Raw genomic sequence first — 21,129 nt, 5'->3', positions numbered from 1 at the left:
ACATAACAACAACAACTATAAATAGTATAAGTAGTAGGCTGCAAGGCGAACAAACCGGTCAGTCCTAGAGGAGATCAACCCTGACTGCTCCTTAGAAGGCCAGATCCTGAAGATGAAACTCAACTACTTTGGCCACCTCATGAGAAGGAAGGACTCCCTGGAGATGAGCCTAATGCTGGGAACGACTGAGGGCAAAAGAAGAAGAAGAGGACGACAGAGAATGAGGTGGCTGGATGGAGTCACTGAAGCAGTAGGTGCAAACTTAAATGGACTTTGAGGAATGGTAGAGGACAGGAAGGCCTTGAGGATCATTGTCCATGGGGTCACAATGGGTCGGACATGACTTCGCACCTAACAACAACTACTATAAGAAAAACTGGAAACATACTCAATTGCAACACGCTGCACCCTATGCTACCTTAGCAAATGCATCTCAATAGTTTGCCATCTGAAAGGTACAAAAAATTAAAAATCAAAGGTAGGAAACAAATCCTGCAAAAAGCAAAGGGAAGTGTGTTATTTGGACAGAGATTCTCATACAGCCACTATACATAAGGACACCAGCGTATCTGGATAGCAAGTATAACCTTATAACATTGAGAATATCCAACTCTTTAATGCTGCATTACGATTAAAACATTATAGCATGTTAATTGTTGTCAAATGTACTCACATCTAATCAATAAATGTTCTTGAAATGTTAAATTCACCTAGAATATGCACAGGAAGTATTATTAGCGACTGTTGCTGGTGGTGTTATATATTTTCTTGTTGTACACATTTTCAGTAAAACTTTGTCATAAATGACATTTAATTCATTCCGAAGGAGAAAAAAAGTTAACCATACGAGTTTTTTTAGGCCCCCCCTCCAATTTTTTCTCAAACAAATCTTTACAAATAATGTGGACAAAGGTTTTTTTCTGAACTTTTCCACCCATTTTCCACACCTTTACATCTCTAATGCCAGGTGCCTTTTTGCACCATTTTTCTTACCTCAGCCTCCATGACTGCAACGCCCGAAAATAAAAATGGAGGATTTTTTAAATGCATATTTGTGAAATAGCCACACAGAAGCTCAACTACAAACAAATATTTTATTTAACAACAAATAACAACTGTCATAAAATCCATAAAAATACACAAATTTTGTGCTGTAATATAATTTATTCACAAAATAAGATACTCGTTTTCTGCTTCTTTCATGCCAATTTTTCACGGTTTGTTTTTTATGGTGGCCCAATCTAACAAGAGTAACAAAATGAGATTTTTACGTGTGATTACACTACTCTCCTCACCTCCTTAAATAAACCAAACTAATCTTAATATTTCTTGCATTGCTATCCTAATATGTGGTTCATCATTTTAATGCACCGGAATTTATTATTTTAGATGCAGACAACAGTCTTGCTGCAATACAGAAGTTAAAATTAAACAGATGGATAAACACTTTTCCAAATGGTTCGTATATGAATCACTTAAAGTTGCTGTCACAGATCTGGTTATAGCAGTTAGCACAGGCTTTCCTTATTTATTGTAGCAAAGTGAATTCTTGTCTGAAATTCCACTGTATGTCAGCAGAATTTGAGGGCAGTTCTCAATGTAAGTTTTAGGAAAAGGGAGGAGACAGAATACTGCAGAAGTGTAATTCATGTTTACCACACTATTGGTTTCTCTGTTACAAAGTTATCTCCATTCTAAGATGCGTACAGGAACCACAAAAATGAAATGACTTCATTTCAGATTTATTTTACATTGCTCATGTTGGTGCATTTTATTTTTTTGGTAACAAAAATGTCATTTTCTAATAATTTAGAGTCTCTCTTTCTACAAGGCAGCCAAAATATTTTTTTTTATTACTGCACTGAAGTGAAATAACAAAAAGACTTCCTCCAAGAAACATTTTCTTGAAGTTTCGTATGTGCAAACTGGTTAGTTTCAGCTACCCTCTAATTTCAAAGCATTTCACCTAGTAGCAAAAATACTGCAGATGATTCTAGTGGTCTGTTTTTAACAATCACTTAAAAAGGAAAATTGGGAATGTGCAAAAGACACAGTCTCCCTCCAGAAATGTAAAGTTATGTAGAATCACTTCCATGTAGAATAAAAGAATATTTAAATACGTGACCTAGATTTTAAGTGATCTAAATATTATTCACCTTAAGTTTTAAGAAAAACTATAGCCACTTGAATATGAACTGGACAGTGGAAACCACCCAGGTTTTCACAAACATACATACATATATAATAATAAAAACTGCATATCTGAGCAGCATGCTAGGACAGTGGGGTTAGTACGATATTGGGTTGAATACGTGATAAATCTTATATACTGCACCTCCACTCATTTGTTTGCCTAGCTTCCAAGACATGCTGACTTGGCTAAGAAAGCTTCTACAATGGCACCAACCTAGAAACTTTTCCGTATCCATTTTCATTTACTTGCTTGGGACCAGCATTTATATAAAAGCATTCAAATGTAAAAACATTTGCACAGCAAATTTTAAAGGACCGAGAAATGAAATACAAAGAGATTATTTTAAAACAGTACAGTACAGTACAGGTCCTCCTCATTGTAAAAGTCTGGTACTCCAACCTTAAAACATATTTATTTAGAAATTTATTGCAACAGAATGCATTTCCAAACAAATATGGCTAGGCTCGCCATCCAACTGTTGCCTCACTGCTCAATTTAGAAAGGCAATAAAGTCTATGTAAACATGGGCTTATTAGTCACTCCAAGGGACAATTGCAGCCACTGAACACATAGTGCTCTGGAACATGGCTGAGGTCTAGTGGTGCAGCCTGGGACTCACTGAAATCAACAGCAAAACTCTCATTAATTAATGAGCCAGAATTCACAGAATTTTTCAAAAATAGTTGCCAGTTTAAAGTTACACTGTCAGCAAATGTGCTGCACGGAACAACTATTCCCTACTCACTTCTAATACTTTGAACACACTGTTGTCAAACACTGTTCTGAAAAACGGCCTGGAATCTTTGCTGAGCATCATGCATAATGGGATTTTCCCAGCATTGATAGGATCTTCTATATCCCAGATCTCCGGCATGCTGCAGCCAGGCCTAGAAAATATTTAAATAAAAACAGATATTTCTTTTAAGGTGCAGGCTAAGGCAACATAGAAGGGGAATTTTGCATAACATTTGTTAAACCTCTCAATAAAAGACCTGTTAGAAACATATCTCAAATTAATGTTTTATTATAACATAACAATACTGATAAAATTGCTTTTCTAAGATGTTCTACAGTAGCTAGTTTTTACAAATTGTTATCAAAAATACGGGAATATTCATCTTGTTAATTAAATGCAAAAGCTATGATATAAATGGAGAAGTGCGGGAAGGACCTCAAAAAAATGTAGAGCAACCAAACTGGCTTATTATTATTATTATTATTAATATTAATATTCCAAACATAAAAGGCAAAGCAAAAGAATACCATCATTGGGATTAGGGTTGCATGCTTTGGCTGCCGAAGCTTCAGGCTGGAATGGCCGCATCGGCAGCCGAAACGCGGGGACGCGGCATCCCTGCTTCTTTCCCGAAGGTGGAGAAGAGGGCAGGCCGGAGGACTTACCGTTTGGACTGCCTGTGCAGTCTGCTCGGCAAGTCCCCGGCCTAGCCTGGCATGGCTGGGCCAAGCAGCCTGGATGGACACTTGGAGGGGCCAATCAGGAGTCGCTTCGCAGCTCCTGATTGGGCCCTCTGAGTTTTTATCCCAGACAGTGCCCGCCCTAACCCCTACCTACATGCTTAGAGATACTCAAATAATTAAGTAAATTGGCTAAACAAGACATTCCTTTGCAGAAAATATGCTGGTTGCCTCCTTATTCTCACGATTATGTTTGCTAGTTCTAGCTTTAATATTATGGTTAGGCTGATAAGTCTATGATTTTCCTGCCAGGAAGATATAAGCAAGCAAAAAAAATGCATCACTTTCTCTAAAAACATCAGAAGTCCTTGCTCAATTATCCTTCACACATTTCTTGTTGAAGATTCTAAAGCTTTGATCACCATCATGCCATTGGGGTTTGGAGACACGGTACTTAGTAATGCATTAGTGAATTTTTCCTACAGTTAGCGGAGAAGTTCTCATTGTACTTGAGAAGCTGTGTCAACATCAACAATAGACCGTCAAATATACTCTGGTTCTTGTGGAAATAAACATACGAGTGACACCACACCACACCACAGATGCAGGGGTCTGCTGTATAAATATACGGCCTCATTGAACTATATTTGAACTATATTTCATTGAACTATATTTCAGCAGCATGCTCTATAGCAGGGGTAGTCAACCTGTGGTCCTCCAGATGTTCGTGGACTACAATTCCCATGAGCCCCTGCCAGCATATGCTTGCAGGGGCTCATGGGAATTGTAGTCCATGGACATCTGGAGGACCACAGGTTAACTACCCCTGCTTTATAGTACAAAGATATGGCATTTCATCAACTATATTTATTTTGTTACTTACTTGGTTCTTCTCAGGCACCAGGAGTCTTCTAAAATGTAATAATTTATTCCCATCTTTAGCAATTCCCTTTTAACTTCTTTTGCTGGTTTGCGACTATACATGGAATAAACTATTTTTGTTCTTGCTCTTTGAAGAAAAGGAAGTCACAAAAATCAGTTAGCAACCAAAACAGAAGACAAGCTAACTAGTATGGATATGTCTAGAGAGAGATGCCTTATCCTGGAATTTTATAGTCAATGGTGTCCTGGTCATGAACTAGGACTCTAGTGCAGGAGCAGTCCCCTCACCAACGAAATCCAGTACAACTCCATAAAGGCATTCAGTCTTTATTGAGAAGAATAGTACTGCAAATCAGAATTCACAGGTACAAGCACTGAAAGGTTGATACAGACAAAGAGTGGTAAGCTCTCTAACTTTATATAGGGGCAGAGATTCAGGAGGGAGAACTGGTTCACACCAAGAGGGCTTTGATCCAGAAAGCGGAACCTATTCTCTGTTCGCAGGCCATGAATTGCCCACAACTGGCCCAATGAGCCAAGGACACTAAAAGATTAGGCAAAGCTGGGGGGGATGTAGCTGCAGACTAGCCAGACATAAACAACTGGATGAAAGAAAGAAATCTAACACAAATTCTGAATTATTCCGAAGAGCTTTTTTACATAGGTAATAAGGGCTGTACTGTAACAAAATACTTCCAAAAGAAATCATTGTAAAGAAACAGGGGCTGCAGACTACACTCCTGTGTATAATATACACTGTCTAGTGATCCTACCATATAATTTCTGTATTTAGAATATGTCATATTAAGGCACACGGTTTGTTTCAGCTCCACTTTGATTTCTGCAATTTAAGCCTTATTACTTTTGAGGATGTCCCATCTTGTTGATTGTATTTGACATATGCTATATAACCCATCATGAGTATCAATGAGAATGGTGGACTATAAATAACGCACATTAATAAATAGATACTAAACAATTGCTGGAGCATACAAAACAGCCCTATGTGTACTGAGGGACAAATTAGTGGGAATGGAAGACCTGGGTACAAATCTCTTGATGTTTGTTCAAGTGATCACCCAATGTTCCTCTCAGCACATAATTCATCTTAAAGCAACTACCAGTTCACTCATCTCCCTTCACAGCAGAACCTCTTGACTAAATCAGTTCATCTGCCTGTTTTAAATAAATTGAAAAGCAACATTTATATGAAATGTGAAATGGTGTTGAGTTGGTTTATTACCTCCCAAAGAACTTCAAACTGCCGCAACATTCTCATACTCTTAAGTAACTCTTGGATCACAAGCTTGTTGTTGTTAGGTGCGAAGTCATGTCCGACCAATCGCATCCCTATGGACAATGATCCTCCAGGCCTTCCTGTCCTCTGTTGTTGTTGTTGTTAGGTGCAAAGTCGTGTTCGACCCATCGCGACCCCATGGACAATGATCCTCCAGGTCTTCCTGTCCTCTACCATTCCCCGGAGTCCATTTAAGTTTGCACCAACTGCTTCAGTGACTCCATCCAGCCACCTCATTCTCTGTCGTCCCCTTCTGCTTTTGCCCTCGATCGCTCCCAGCATTAGGCTCTTCTCCAGGGAGTCCTTCCTTCTCATGAGGTGGCCAAAGTATTTGAGTTTCATTTTCACGATCTGGCCTTCTAAGAAGCAGTCAGGGCTGATCTCCTCTATGACTGACCGGTCTTGCAAGGGACTTGGTTCTTGCAAGAGTCGCAAGTTCACAAACTACAGTATTTGCTGGTGTATAAGACTACTTTTTCTCCCTGAAAAACATGCCTCCAAGTGGGGGGGTCGTCTTATACACCGGGTGCCCTTCAGTTGGGATAGACATAGCTGCCCATAGTGGCCTATAGTACTGTATTTTGAGTGGAAATATTGGGGGGTCGTATTATACGCCCAGTCGTCTTATACGCCGGTACTTACAGCCAATTTTGAAAATGAAAGTACCCTTGTTTGGAACTTTTTGATCAGCCCGCACAAATTATTTCTGGTTTCAGACTTCATTTTAAAGACAGACAGATACACCTGAAAACACATCCCTAGCTATGACCCCATAGTTCATGTTAATAATCCCTACTGATCTAATGATGATAATTTCTATGATGCCTAAGAACAAAGAAGCAAAATTTTAAAAAGAAACTATCTCACCGTAATCCTGCATCTTCATAATGAGGATGATTCACAATAGGCCGAAGTGTAGACAGTTTTACACTTGCCATTGTAGGCATTGCTCCTGCAAAAACAGCTCCTGAAATGAATTATAAAAATGTATAACAAAATAGAGATGGGATTCACATTCTAAAAACCAGAATCCTAAAGAATACTTGAAATATCAGAGGCAAATTTAGAAATGTATTTGTTCATGCATAACAGGCATCCTGTTTTGCCAATATAATGTAGTCTTACTAATTTAAAAACATATAATCACCCCTTTTCTACCAAAAAGAATGTAGCAAAATATAGCATCTGAGAAAATTATTCAGCAGCTTAATCTTCGGCTAGATTTCTGCTTGTCTTTTCCTGGATGCTGTAACTGTTATTATGAAAAGAAGATTGTAATACCTTCTTTGGTGTTTGTTTTTATCCACGTCAACAGTTCTTCTTGGGGAAAATTGCTAAATTCGCCTACAATTCTCCACTCTTTTTGAACGTTTGCGATCCCCTCAAATGCCATCATTGCTAAAATGGCAACAACAAGAGTTCCAGGTTGGATTTTGCAGAAGACCCATCCAAAGAGCTAATAAAAAGAAATTAAAATGTATCATTTTTCAAAGACATTAAGCATTCTGACTTCATGAAAAATACAATAAGTATTAACTCATGGAAACCAGGAGATGGAGGTTGAGGCTTTTCATATACAGCAAAAGGCCAGCAGTGTCAAGCAGTGGTACCCATGCTTAGAACCCACAGTCCTCTCATCACTGCCAGGCTGAGAGATAAGTGTCATGTGACTGGTTTAGCTGGGCTGAGTGGTCTATTTTGTGGCAACGGCTCATGCACAGGCAGGGACATAAAAAACTGGATTTTTCTGTAAACTGATGGAGTTACCTGCAAATTTACAGAAAGATCTCCTTTCTCTCCACATGGCCCTAACCAACAGATTTAAGCATCTGCATATGGGGCTATGTTGAGAATTATAAATGTTGAGTGTACAGTAAAACTTGAACCAACGTACAAGGTGCTGTCTCATTTCATGGTCTATCATGATTCATCGTAAAAACTACCTTAACCCTGACAGTGCACAAGACAGAACAAGGTTTTTGTGGAAAGGCATGTCCGGTAATATCCACAAAACCACAATGGAAGCAGAACATGTTTATGCCCTACGCAGAGCCTTGTACTCTGTGGGTATGAATTTGCTGGTTGTCCTGGGCCCCTGGGATAACCACCTGACCTCCACCAGGGCCAGGGCCTTTTCGGCCCTGGCTCCAACCTGGTGGAATAGTTCCCGGAAGAGCTAAGGACCTTGACAGAGTTTGTTAGGTTCTGCAGAGCCTGTAAGATAGAGCTCTTCCGCCAGACATTTGGTTGAAGCCAGGGCAGTAACCAGAATTGACATCTGTGTATCCCCCCCCATGTGTATGATCCGCCACAGGATGGACAGGATTATTGGATGATCATGCTGACCTGGCTGGAACAGATAGTGGGTTGGAAAAATAGCTGCCGCTTGTCTTTTGGCTTTTTTACCTATTGTATATTTAAGGGGGGTTCATGGGGTTTTATATTGTATTTTATTGGTTTCATATTGTGAACCGCCCCGAGACGACTTGTCGTGAGGGGCGGTATAGAAATGTGAATAAGAAATAAATAAACATTATACATCTACAGGCCAAAACTGGCTCTTATAGAAGCTTGAACCACCCAGGAACCTCTGTGGATGGAAACTATCTTTGCCTCCTCTCCACTACCCCTCCGGTGCAGCAGGGTTTTCATAGATCCACCTTGAGAAACATGATTTTGACCAGGTATTATGTTTATTCATCAAGGTCGGATGCATGTAGTTCAGTTCAGTATTACAATGTTTGGCATACTGAGATGCTTCATTAGCCACACTGTGTGTTAAGTGTATTAATACATAAGTAAAAGTCTAACAAAAGATAGTGACTTACTTGTTTTGAACAGATCAAGGATGCCATGAGACACATATGAGGTGTAAGAAATAGCTTTAGTCTCATAACTAAAATGGCAAGAACTGCAAATACAACAAGTTGCAGTGTGTGGTACACTATCTGCAAAATGAACACAATAGTAAGAAAATATGTACATTTATCCTTTTCAAATAAGATCCAATCTAATGTAAGAAAACCAATTATCCATTACAAAACTACAGAAACCATAAAGATCTGAATAAAACAGAACAATTTAAACAAGCATTAAGTTAGCAGTTCTTACAAGGACCAGGGCCTCTTCTATATTTTAACTTTAATCAGCAACATTGCTTGTTTCAACGTTATACTTCACTTGGCTGCAATGCATTCCATATTAGTAACATCTACTATTTGTCATCCACTTCTAGTTGACGCACGCTGTCATATTGTAATCCTTATTAACTGTCCTGTGAGGGAAGCCATTATGTTCATCTTCATATTATCTATCCTTTGTGGGGGGTGAGCTAATTGAGAACATTCTGATTTGTCGAGAGACTATCAGTGAATTTTTTAACATAGGGTATTGTATGGTCACATCATGAGAAGACAAGAGGCACTGGAAAAGACAATAATTCTAGGGAAAGTTAAAGGCAGCAACATGAGATAGATGGACTCAACCAAGGAAGCCGCAGGGCTTAGTTTGCAAGACCTGAGAATGACTATTAACAATAGGACATTTGCAAGGAGTCAGCATAAGTTCACAGAGTCAGCATAAGTTGAAAGCAACTAGACAGCACTAAGCACAAATGCACACTTACACCTGACTGAACTGGGAATTTACAATTCATTACAATTACAATTCATTACTCCACTATGTTGCTATTTCTCACAGAAGACATATTTTCTAACTTAACTGGGGGGAAATCTCGGCATGAGCAAAAGAAGAGAGGAAGAGATCCTTACCTCTCCACGAATAAAATGATCCTCCTGTCTGGACAAAGAAAATGCTACATGTTGTTTATTGCACACAATAATCTATATCCAGCAATAGAAACAGTAAATTTTTACTAGTGTAGATCGGAGTCCATTATCGATAGATGCAATTGTTTCCAATTCTAAGAGCTATTCCTGGAGTTCTAATAGCTAAGCTGGTTAGGAGGATGCAACAGGGAGGGATTGCAAAATCACCCTTTCCCTGCTCTTCCATCAGAAGAGCTATGTTGAAAGAAGAGACAGGGAAGGCTTGTTGAAGGCTTAAGGGGGTGGCAGGTTACAGCGGATGAGCAATAGGGTTGTGAGTGTCCTGCATAGTGCAGGGGGGGTTGGACTAGATGACCTAGGAGGTCCCTTCCAACTCTATGATTCTATGATTCTAGGGCATTTTTATCCCCTTCCCCTCTTTGCTGCAGCATTACAGCCTACATGGATATTAGCCCCCATGTGTCCTCCCTTCCTTCCCTTCCCTTCCCTTCCTTCCCTTTCCTTCCTTCCTTCCTTCTTTCATATTTATTTCACTAACTGATCACAGAAATCAACCCCGTCTTCTGTTTACGAGCTAAATCAAACGATCCCAATTATTTTGAATGTACTGGTTCTCTTTGATGTTTATAACAAAGTTGCTATAACCGTATTTATTTTGTTATGTTCACTAATCTACATGTTTATGTGTGTAGATATACATGATGTACAGCGTGTTTATCACCAGAATATTTTTAAGCATATCTTATTCTGGGTGGGAATAATCCTGCTCTATTCATCTGATAAGAGCTTGTCCTCCACAAAGACAACATCCACTAAGAGTCCAACAGAGTAAAATACAGGTACTGATGACCAAGCCTGTAGGCACATTTGGAATTCTGACACGGTGTGATGTGTGTGGCGACAAAATGCCTGCCACAGGAGGCAGAGTCAGACGCAAATGGGTTGCCACAGCTTAACTTCAGTAACACAATGCAGATCCTTCTGCTGTGCTGGTAACTGCTGCCAAAGCAACATAAAAAAAAAATCTGCACAGCCAAACAAATCCCCAACATTCAGTCAAAAGCCTAGATAACCCAAGTCCTACCTGGCCTCACTTACTTCCTGAAAATACTTAGTGGGCACTCGAAAAGATACCAGTGGGCACCATGGGCACTACATGGGGGGTCCCTGATTTGGAACATGCAGGTCACTTCAGAAAAGCAACTAAAGTAGCATGATTTCCAAAGAACTAGTAACTATTGCTATAAGCAATTAGAGTCCAATACCAAGATACCAGTGAGTAGCTTGGGCTAAGAAAGCAGCAACGCCGAGCTTGTTCAGCACCTAATTTGATAAATTGCTTCTCATTTAGCATCAAGCTTAATACTAAATTGCACTCCATTCATAATTCAACTTATTTTTAAACAGCAACTAATAAAAAAATTCACATTTACTTAAAACGCAATACATTCTTCTATACAGCTAATTTAAAAGGCTATTTCCCCTCTTTCAAAGTAAGAAGCTAACAGCACATGAAAATAGTGCAGAGGTTAACCAAGTGGCAAACTCTTCATGCTGCACAAATATCATAACATCTAAGTGTCTCCTGAGTTGCTTAAAATTATATTTTTGTTAACAGGTTTTGAAAGTGCTTACAATGCTTATTCAGCGCCAGTTGAAAGCGAAGTACTTACAGCCCTTAATATAGCAAGAGCTGCTCACATTTCTCAGAACTCTGATTCCTTTGTCCATATGCAAGTTCCCCTGTGACAAATCCTTGCAACATAGCCCTGAATACTCAATATATTTACCTTTCTGTGCATTCCTCATTACATATCTTGGCTAATGCATATTGATATGTCTGTGAATAATGAAAGATTTTAAAGACAGATTTTAGGCTAACAGAGAAATACATAAATAGACAACACTATTAGGTCGACAGATGTTTCAACAAGATCAAATTAGTCTGATGTTCTCTGAAATGTCTTTCTATTTTCTAATACATGTCTTATTTGAGTGTGGACTCTATTGTCACCTCCGTACAGATTCACTGGCCTCATTGCTTCCAGAATGCCCCAGAGGTCTGAGGAAACAGCGTCTTAAGCTAATACCGTCAGACACAAATAAAGACCTAATGAAAATGATTGCCAAATTTGCTTGGGTAGCTATAAAAATAAGGCAGAGCTGGACCAACCCTATACCCTAATACTTTTACACTGGATCCATATGCAATTGTTCTTATTTCTTGTTTTTATCAATTCATAATTGATTTTATATCTGTAATTTTATGTTTTCTACTGGTTGGTCTATTACCGTAAATAAAATTGAAACTGATAGTTTCTAATAAATTCTGTACAACTGAATCTGCCTCTGCCAATCTATAATGGCTCAAACGTCTGTTAATAAATACAATTCCCTGCCTGGGCCTTCACAAATACTTAGACATGCTATTTTTAAAAGTGGTTCTCCCTTCAGACTAATATGTGCTGAAATTCCCCTTTTTGTGATTATGCAAAAAGAGATCACATAATGATCATATGATGACCACATATCTCTAATATAAATCAATTAATTGTCCCCTTTAGGGCACCATATATGGGGAAAGAAAAGACCAACTCTGATGGACTGTCAAGGGGTTAATGTGTCACAGAGTTTGAGAACCTTTGAGTGACAGGTAGTTTAAATGAAATTTTGTGCAGTAGATCAGTTGGGAATTGTAAGTTAACCAAGAGACAGTTTAGCCCTGACTTTGGACTGGGAAAGTGGAAGGAGTAGGTGGATCAATGAGGATCCCTATAAAAGTCAAAAAGGCAAATAGCCTTTAGTTGAGAAGTAATCCCTGCCCAGTGAAAAGCGAGATAGCTCTGGTCTGTGTAGGGAGAAGGATTTGGGGGACTGTGTGGTATCGTTCTGCATTCTGCAATTGTCCGTGCAACTCTGAAATACAGGTGTGCAGCTGTATCTGAGCTGAAAAAATGCCCCAAAAATACCATATTGGTATTTTCAAGTATTTTAAAAACGAAATACAGATTGGATAATCTGACCAGCTGCCATATGGTTGATCCCTAATAAAGTCATTTATTTTATTTTTGCTTTTTTCAGATGTACTTGGCTATCCTGGATAGCTGCTGATAGGGAGGTTTAAAGGGCTACAAAACAGGCACATTTGGAATTCTGACACAGTTTGGTAGTTGCAGCAACAAAATGGCTTCCACAGGAGACAGAGTCAGGCACAAAAAGGTTGCCACAGTTTAATATAGTGCTCTTTCCCACCTTAGGGGGAGCTGAAGTGCCTTAGAGCCAATCACTGCAATGCTTTTTAAAAATTGCATTGCATTGTAGGTTGCAATTTGCAAGGTTGTTGGCTTCAAATGTGATGTCTAACTAAATAACTATCTTGCTTTCCCCACCATTCCCAGGGAACAGGGTGGGGATGGGGGAGTAGTGGCAAACTGACAAATAGAATTTCACCACAGAACTTATTTGGTGCATGGGCAAAGAGCATAAAAACAAGGGTCTGGCTAAGCTAGATGCCACTGCTGAGAGAGAGGTTTGCAGAGTATGCACTGGCTTTGCTGCAGCTGCCTCTCTGCTGCCTGAGAGACTCTGTTGTGGACTTTGGATTAGATTCTGCCTGTCTGGAGCAGAGTGACTAGTTTGACTGAACAACATTTTTTGTTGTTCTTTGGGCTTGGTGGGTCATAGATTTGGGGGAGGGGAGGGGGAGGCCAAGGGATTTGGGTCTTTTTTTGTTCCCTTAGGTTTTGGTTCCTTCTGTTTTTGTGGTTTGCAGTTATTTTTGTGGAGTACTGCTGATGTTTGGGTCTGGTGATAGTTGTGGAGTGATAGTTCCTTCTGCTTTGGTTCTTGACAGTTGGTTTAAAACGTGGTTAACTTATTCATTTGTGGTTCTTTTTTGTGTTTGTGTATGTAGTAGTGTCCATAGAACTGGACTCCCCAGTCCAATCTTTTTGAAACTTTGCAGATACACTGCAAATTTGGTGCCTCTAATTCAGACCTCCCCCCCGCAAATAAAATTAAAAACCTACAGAATATACTCCAGGATAGATTTGCCATTGACTTTAATGGTCCCCATAAAGTATAATGGACCCAAATATTACCAACTATTCAGGAATACCGTGAAATATCAATATTTTGGGGGTCCAATATATCCAAAAAAAATTTTAAAACACATTTTTTCTTACACACCCCTACTCAGAAACCAATGTTTGCAAGTTAAAGCAGAAACGAAAAAGCCTCTCTCTTCCAAGTTTCAAAGAGCTCGTTGAAAAGCAAAAACATTTACTGGACTGTGATCACAAAGTTACCTCAGTTTTTATTATCAGTTCACATCACACATTTTATTTTTATCTTATTTTTAGGCCACCCCCTCCCTGCACAGCAGGCTCTACCCCTGATTCTCTGCCCTTTTCCCCTTCAAGTTAAATAAAATGTTTTGTTTATTATGAACTTTCAAAAGCCTCTCATGTGCTACTACTAAAGTAGAATATTACCAAAGCAGGTAATTTTGTCTTCTCCCTCAAGTCCCTGAGCTGGAGCAGCATCACATATATAATGTGACAGGGTGGGGCAGCCACAAACCAACAAATAAGAAGATAATAAATATAGGGGCTGCTCAGCAAGAAAGAAGGGGGAAAAGGGGAAATCCTGTGCATGAGGGAGGGAAGAGGGAGAGATATACCTACCTTCAGTGAAATTATAAAAAAAATGACAAGAACTACTGGAAGCAGCAGAGTCTTCGCGTACCTCACTGGAGTCTGAAATGAAAAAATGTAATTGGTGGTAAGTTTAATTGGTGATAAATACAGTAATTTTCTCATAATTATACACTAATTTCTTTTGAGATGCTAGATATGTTCACCTTAGGCAAGACACTTACTTATAGTATCTTCCCTAAGACTTTCTATTCTCTCCTGCATGCTTCTCCCCTTCCCTTTTCATATTTCTGTTTGCCAAACATAATAATTCTATACACTGTATAATTCTATACACTAGAAATGTTATGATTTTCTTTCTGAATATTGGGTGCAAGAGAAATTTGCAAACTCTGCACATAACCCCCTTCAGGCATGAGTAAGTAATGTGGAGTGTCATTATATCACAATATATGGTTTGTTGTACTTCACATTACAGAGGGGAAATTGCATCAAATACTGACATTACGAGAGCTACCTGTGCTTTTATAATACAATCTCTAGTCTAGCTTTTAGCATTCAAGTGCTCCTTTAAGGTTTTAGTGAACATTTTCCACATATTAAACAGGGTATATTGGCAGAAACCAAATCCACAGTCTATCACCATGAATGTTTACCTATAAAGAAGATACTGAAATGGCTTTCTATTCCAGCCTTTACCGATAAAGAAGATACTGAACAGCTTTATATTACAACCTCACAGGTGTCTAACATTACATGAAGTTGATTCTGACAATTAAAACCTATGAGCGAGTAAAAAATTGAATAGGATTTTCTATATATATGTATTACCTCTTTTTCCATGAAATCAAACTCTAGAGCACATGTGTACATTGATGTATCAAAGTCCTTATAACCAGTAAGTTTTGCTTTCAACAGGTTGCTTATATGAGCCTGATAAAAATAATAGAGAAAACATTAATTAAAGAAATAATCTCAAGAATTTAAATATGTTCAGATACATTCTACATTACCTAAATGGAAATTAGTTATAACAAAAAAGCCATGGAAATGTACATGGAAAAAGACCAGTTAATTTAAGCGTTTAAGGATAACACAGTTTGCGAACAATATAGGCTATACCAGGTTATGGATAGTGGTGTGCTTTGCTGCATTTCAGAACATTTCCTGTCGAAGACTAAAATTAGCCATTCTTAAGGTTCAGGGAGCTAACTGAGATCTCAACCTATTCTAACAGCTATGCACACAAACTTCATGTTCAGAGAGATAAATATTCTACACAAAAAATCATTTTTGCATATAGTTCATTTGTTTGTATATTTTAATCCATTAATAAAATATTTCTAGGCATTAAATTATTTAACAATAAATATGCTTCAGTTTCAGTTGTTTTGCAAAAACACTTCAGTTTTAGGATATAACCTGCACTATGTTTGAAAAAGAGCCTCTTGTGGTGCAGACTGGTAAGTGGCAGAAATGCTGTCTGAAGCTGTCTGTCCATGAGGTTGGGAGTTCGATCCCAGCAGCCGGCACAAGGTTGACTCAGACTTCCATCCTTCTGAGATCGGTAAAATGAGTACCCAGCTTGCTGGGGGATAAAACGGTAATGACTGGGGAAGGCACTGGCAAACCACCCCGTATTGAGTCTGCCATAAAAACACTAGAGGGTGTCACCCCAAGGGTCAGACATGACTCGGTGCTTGCACAGGGGATACCTTTACCTTTAATGTGTGAAAAAATGAGAATCACCACCTCAAGCTGTGAACAGCTTTTCTTTTATTAGGTGTGCAGCTGCATTATTACACTGCTTGGGCTACTAGCCAACAAATATAAGCTGAAGAGGAACATTAACTTTAGACAAAGTTCGCAAAAGACACCTAATCTTTATTATACATTGCCAGGGCAACACTCCCCAACAGAGATATGGCAAGTTTCCTCATCATTGTGTACTCATGATTTGAAATATGAATAAGATACATTCCTTTAAAAGTTTACTTTAAGACCAAATTATTGTTATAACTACTTGATTAAATGCACCAGAATCACATGTCCAAGAAATGATTTCATGGAAAAATGTAACCATTTCATTGTCCATTCACTATAAAAATATCAGGTATGTTACTTGTCAATCATTTGAGATTATTTGAAAACTACTCTACACTACTGGTTTGATTCGAAAGAATTCCATGAAAATATGTTTATAAGTGAACCTGAACTAAAAATATAATCATGTCAATTTGACTTTTTTGCTCTTAGTAGTTGGTAGAATAAATTTTGATTTATTCGGTTTTTACTAATTTTTTTTCCTTTTCCTTTTCCCTCAAAAATTGTAAAACTGAAAAATAATCTGTTGTCTGTTTTTACAGTGTGAGTTTCAATTCACAGCAACTATAACAGAAACCCTTTAAAAACTATTAGCCCAAATTTATTGTATTCAGTGTCTTTAGGATCCAATCTGAGTAAAAATTTAAATTACATCCATATAAAGGCAAGTACTTAGAACTAGGCCATTAAGAATGCAAGGGCAACCATATGAAAGCATTCTATTATACTTACATCATCAGATATTCCAAGTATTAGACACATCAACCACTTCAAGACAATTGTCCCAATTACCCAAGCAAATCCTTTCACAGCCTGCAAAATGAAGGAAATGTTTACACTGAAGAACCAAAGAAATATAAGAATCATTCAAGGCAAAGAAAAAATTACAAAGATTGTTACCGGTTTACATGGAATATATTGCCCAGAAGTCTCAGTGTTATAATATCTGCAAATATAGGGAGAGGAGGACCTTCAAGCAGTCCCAGCTCACTTGTTTGTTTGTTTTACAGTCCACTTTTCTCACAGGGACTCAAGGCAGATTACAAACATGGAGTCAGTATAATCAATCAAGTTTCCAAACAGTTTTTGAGTAGAGACCAATGTACAGTCCATTACAGCAGTCTAGTCTTGATACTATTGTGGCATGGGAACAGACATATCAAGATAAGGAGCCATCTTACAGGATCGTCTGAGATGGTTAAAGGTGTTTATTTTTGCAGCTCCTCTGACTTGCTTCTTCAGTGATAAAGCTGGATCTGGTATAACCCCAAGTCTTTTAACTAAGTAAGGAAAGATCAGTTGAACTCCTTCAAAAGTGCAGAGAGCTATCAATGCCCTTCAAGACTCTTTGCCTTACTAATCAGCACTGCCTCTGTCTTTCCAGAACATGAAAAGCTTTAAACAAAAACAGCAGTATTTTTAATTGAACCTGGAAACAAAATGGCAAGCAAATAAAGGACCTCAAAACAGTAGTAGCATAGTGCTGACCAACAGCCCCTGATTGCAAATGGACAGTTGCATTTTGCACCAGTTGAAGTTTACAAATTATCTTCTTAAAGGACAGTCCTATGAAAAGCAACCCAAGCTTGAGGTTCCTGAAACATGGATCGGTGTGCCTATATGAGTCTTTAGTAAACAGGCAATCAACTTCCTAACAAAATGAGCCAGGAAAAATACATTGCCATTTTGCTAACAAGCAGCCAGGGTCCAGCAAGACTTCCCAGTTGTTAACAGAGTCTTTCAGCAAAAGCTGCACTCCATTGATGAGAGAAGTCCTATTTACCAGCCAATCTACAAGCAGATAAAGCCTTTACAATTTTAGAGTATCCTGGAATAGGTGGTGGGAGAGTAGATGTGAGTTGGGACGTATGTGTATGAATCCTGCCTCCCAGTTCTCCCATATAGTAAGCTGATGAAGAGATAAAGCAAATATGCCCCCCACCCTTATGCTCTACAGATTCAGGACTAGATGAACAGATTACTTAGTAATTAGTGATATAGAACAACTGTGATACAATAATAGACTGCTGAGATTCAAGACCAGGTGAGCAAGAAGCAACACAACTTAGGATGAGAAGTTAACAGTCTCACTGAAGTGGGGGGCTTTCCAAATTATTATTCCCTTAGCCCACTTTTAAGAGAATATCTTGTTATTTCCAAAAGAAAATGGTTAAGTATGTGTTTAATTTATTCTCACTAATGCACGTAGATAGGTAAGTGTTTATTGGGGTGGGTCCAACCATGCCTCTCCAACTTGAGTGGATCTCCAATTTAAGTGGCACTTACTTAAATTATCAAATTAAGCACAAGCCTTGAGAGGTCTAAAACTATGGTAACTTTCTGAAGTTAATATTTCTTGAAAACATTAAGTCTTTAATACTGTGACCTATTTATCATCTTAGTGACCAATAAATCTAATAATATTATAGTATCACATGGTATGTCAAACCTTACCCACAACGGAATGTCTTTTCTACATTGCTTCAAGTATTTAGGACCCAGTTCAAGAATACCCTGAAACAACAAAATTGATTATCAGTACTTTGATTTCTACAAGATTTCTACAATATTTTTCCCAAACTATAGTCCAAAAGGATGAAACTTTTTTGGGGAGGGATGGGAATCACCAAACACTCTGGAAGAAACATTGTCAGCTGAAATCGATGAATTAAGTACAGAGCACTGACATTTTATATGATTGATTTCCACGGGCAGAGATGGGAGTACTCTACTGCCAGCTATATATAAATCTCTTGCCTGATGGTGCAAACTATATACACGTTACACCAGCACCTGGCAGAGCCAATACAGGTTTTCATTTCTGATGTTTAAAAACAATGATCAAGGACGATAGCAATGGAAATATGGGTTGGCCTAGGCATACTTCAAGACCAGTTTGGCCAGATCATAAAAACAAAGCTGGACATTCCTCTGCTTACTTCGCCTCCTTTAACAATACTACTTGGCTTTTGTCTTTAAATTCCCCAAAAGAATGAAATACTATACAATATAATCTTTCCAATGGTTTTTATTAATCAACATATACTTTCTTAAGATTGATGATATTAAGAAGATACAAAGATGAAGCTTGAATACTATTTTTTAGACTTAGTTCTAGATCATTCTAGCTAACTCTACAGATCCAGAAATAATTCAGACATAAACGGGCAAAAGTTCTTCTCCACTCATTGCAATATTAGGGACAGCTCCAGATACAAAGACACACAGTTTGCCCAGAATTCCTTCCCAATTAGCTGTGAATAGAGCATGTTTATAAGGACCTCCATATATTTACTGGAGACTCATCCTTCCCCATTTTCCCTCCCACTCCTAGCATAAGAGCTACATACCTTGCAAACTAACTGTCCTTTCTAGGCATCTTGCCCATACTGTGGTAATCCAATATCATAAAACAAAATTTTACTGAATATTTTTTATGAACTTACCCAGCTAACTACTAAAGAGGAAGCATAAAAAGATGTCAGCAACATAGAATTTCCAAACATCAAGAAAAAACAGGCTCCAAGTGATGCCTAAAACAACATAAACAAAGTATCTAAATAATAACTTCTTTTTAATTCAGTGTTCAAGCGAACAACAATATGGTCATAGAGACATTCTGTAATATAGGGTTTTTATGGAACATTCTCAGAAAATACAGGTGCTACCCTTTGTAAAGTCTTGGTCTTCACCGATAATCTTGTTTTCTCTTCCAACAAGAAGCCCACAAAATATGCAAAATATATTGAACAATATATTTCTAGATTCAAATGAGTAGCCGTGTTGGTCTGAAGTAGCACAATAAAATCAGAGTCCAGTAGCACCTTTAAGACCGACAAAGATTTATTCAGGGTGTGAGCTTTCGAGTGCTTGCTGAGGAAGAGTGCTCACACTCGGAAGCTCATGCCTTGAATAAATCTTTGTCGATCTTAAAGGTGCTACTGGACTCCGATTTTAATATATTTCAACTTATTTCTGATTGCTGTTCCCTGCAGCATCACATTTATATTTCACAGACCATACTAACATGTGGAAATGGACAAACGAGAAACTTATTTGCGGCTTATTTCACGCAGTTTGACTTATTCTTTAATTCTATCACATACATGTCGAAAACCAACTTCTGCTTCTTATTAGCAAAATGAGTTCATACTTTATGGCGTGTAGACCCAGCTATCAAGCCCATGCATTTTTGTCCACCACATACACAATCCCTTAAGAGCTTGCTTAAGATAATTACTCATGGGTGGGGTGACGGATCATGACAGCAGGGCCAACTTCTGTGCATATTAATTCACTGTCATACACGTAACTGTTAAAATAAAATGCAACTTTCTAATGAGAACAAGTATACCAGCAATGAATTGCTCCCTGTGGGACTGCTTTTTCTTTAAGACACAATCCTGAATTTATTGTGAACACAATCAAAGGTATTCTCTGAATTAAGTGATACTCATGAAAATTTAGCAAGATTAATTTATGAAAAAGTATTACCATATGTGCGTAAAGTATCATCTGGAGTTTGCATGAATCCATGAATCCCAAAATATATATCCCAAAAATTGATGCCATCTGCAATTAACGATAACAAAAATAATTGAACAAATACACTGCCTAGAATAACAACAAGAAAATCAACCAGGATCCAAAGAATTAATAATTGTACTCTGCCAGCCAAAAGGATTTAGAACTAAAGGGGTTTTATATATAACGGCACCTCATTTTCCAAACAGTAAAAAGTTATACTGCTGTGACATTCAACACAAAATGGCTATTCAACATTTCAGAGTTGTGACTAAATATGGGAAGTTGCTTTAGCTACAGCAATTAACCTTTGTGAATAATACTTCTATGTTTTCAATGATGGCTACTGTGTTATGTGCCTCAAAAGAACAAGACTGGCACATTTCTTTAAAGGGAGGGGGGCTGAAACACTTTTCTCCTGGCGCTGATATTTAGGCAAGTACAATTCCTGGCTTTACAAACCAAAAACAGCATAGCTCAAACGTTTGGCTTGTTATGATTTGAGGACACTAATCACTCAGATCAATGGTGTCCAATTTTGTTGAGCCT

The 21,129-nt window shown here is 38.2% G+C and overlaps 1 protein-coding gene across 1 annotated transcript in view; it reads right to left on the bottom strand.

Annotated features, from left to right (window-relative positions):
• Positions 1 to 1,075: 1,075 nt before the first annotated feature.
• DPY19L1 (dpy-19 like C-mannosyltransferase 1) overlaps positions 1,076 to 21,129 on the bottom strand; it is a 41,625-nt gene continuing 21,571 nt past the window's right edge. The window contains exons 11-23 of the mRNA XM_077302777.1: positions 20,551 to 20,628; positions 19,503 to 19,589; positions 18,511 to 18,570; positions 16,789 to 16,869; positions 15,064 to 15,165; positions 14,263 to 14,334; positions 11,368 to 11,417; positions 9,560 to 9,587; positions 8,618 to 8,737; positions 7,071 to 7,245; positions 6,657 to 6,756; positions 4,494 to 4,619; positions 1,076 to 3,081 (exon numbers count right to left, since the gene is read on the bottom strand). Coding sequence (XP_077158892.1) covers positions 2,925 to 3,081; positions 4,494 to 4,619; positions 6,657 to 6,756; positions 7,071 to 7,245; positions 8,618 to 8,737; positions 9,560 to 9,587; positions 11,368 to 11,417; positions 14,263 to 14,334; positions 15,064 to 15,165; positions 16,789 to 16,869; positions 18,511 to 18,570; positions 19,503 to 19,589; positions 20,551 to 20,628 — 1,236 coding nt within the window. The 3' untranslated portion in view covers positions 1,076 to 2,924. The remainder of the gene's footprint in view (positions 3,082 to 4,493; positions 4,620 to 6,656; positions 6,757 to 7,070; positions 7,246 to 8,617; positions 8,738 to 9,559; positions 9,588 to 11,367; positions 11,418 to 14,262; positions 14,335 to 15,063; positions 15,166 to 16,788; positions 16,870 to 18,510; positions 18,571 to 19,502; positions 19,590 to 20,550; positions 20,629 to 21,129) is intronic.

This window comes from Paroedura picta, chromosome 11 (assembly GCF_049243985.1).
Source record: "Paroedura picta isolate Pp20150507F chromosome 11, Ppicta_v3.0, whole genome shotgun sequence".
Classification (NCBI taxonomy): Eukaryota; Metazoa; Chordata; class Lepidosauria; order Squamata; family Gekkonidae; genus Paroedura; species Paroedura picta.
The sequence above is the reverse complement of the archived record's forward strand: the minus strand, read 5'-3'. Positions and strand labels throughout refer to the sequence as shown.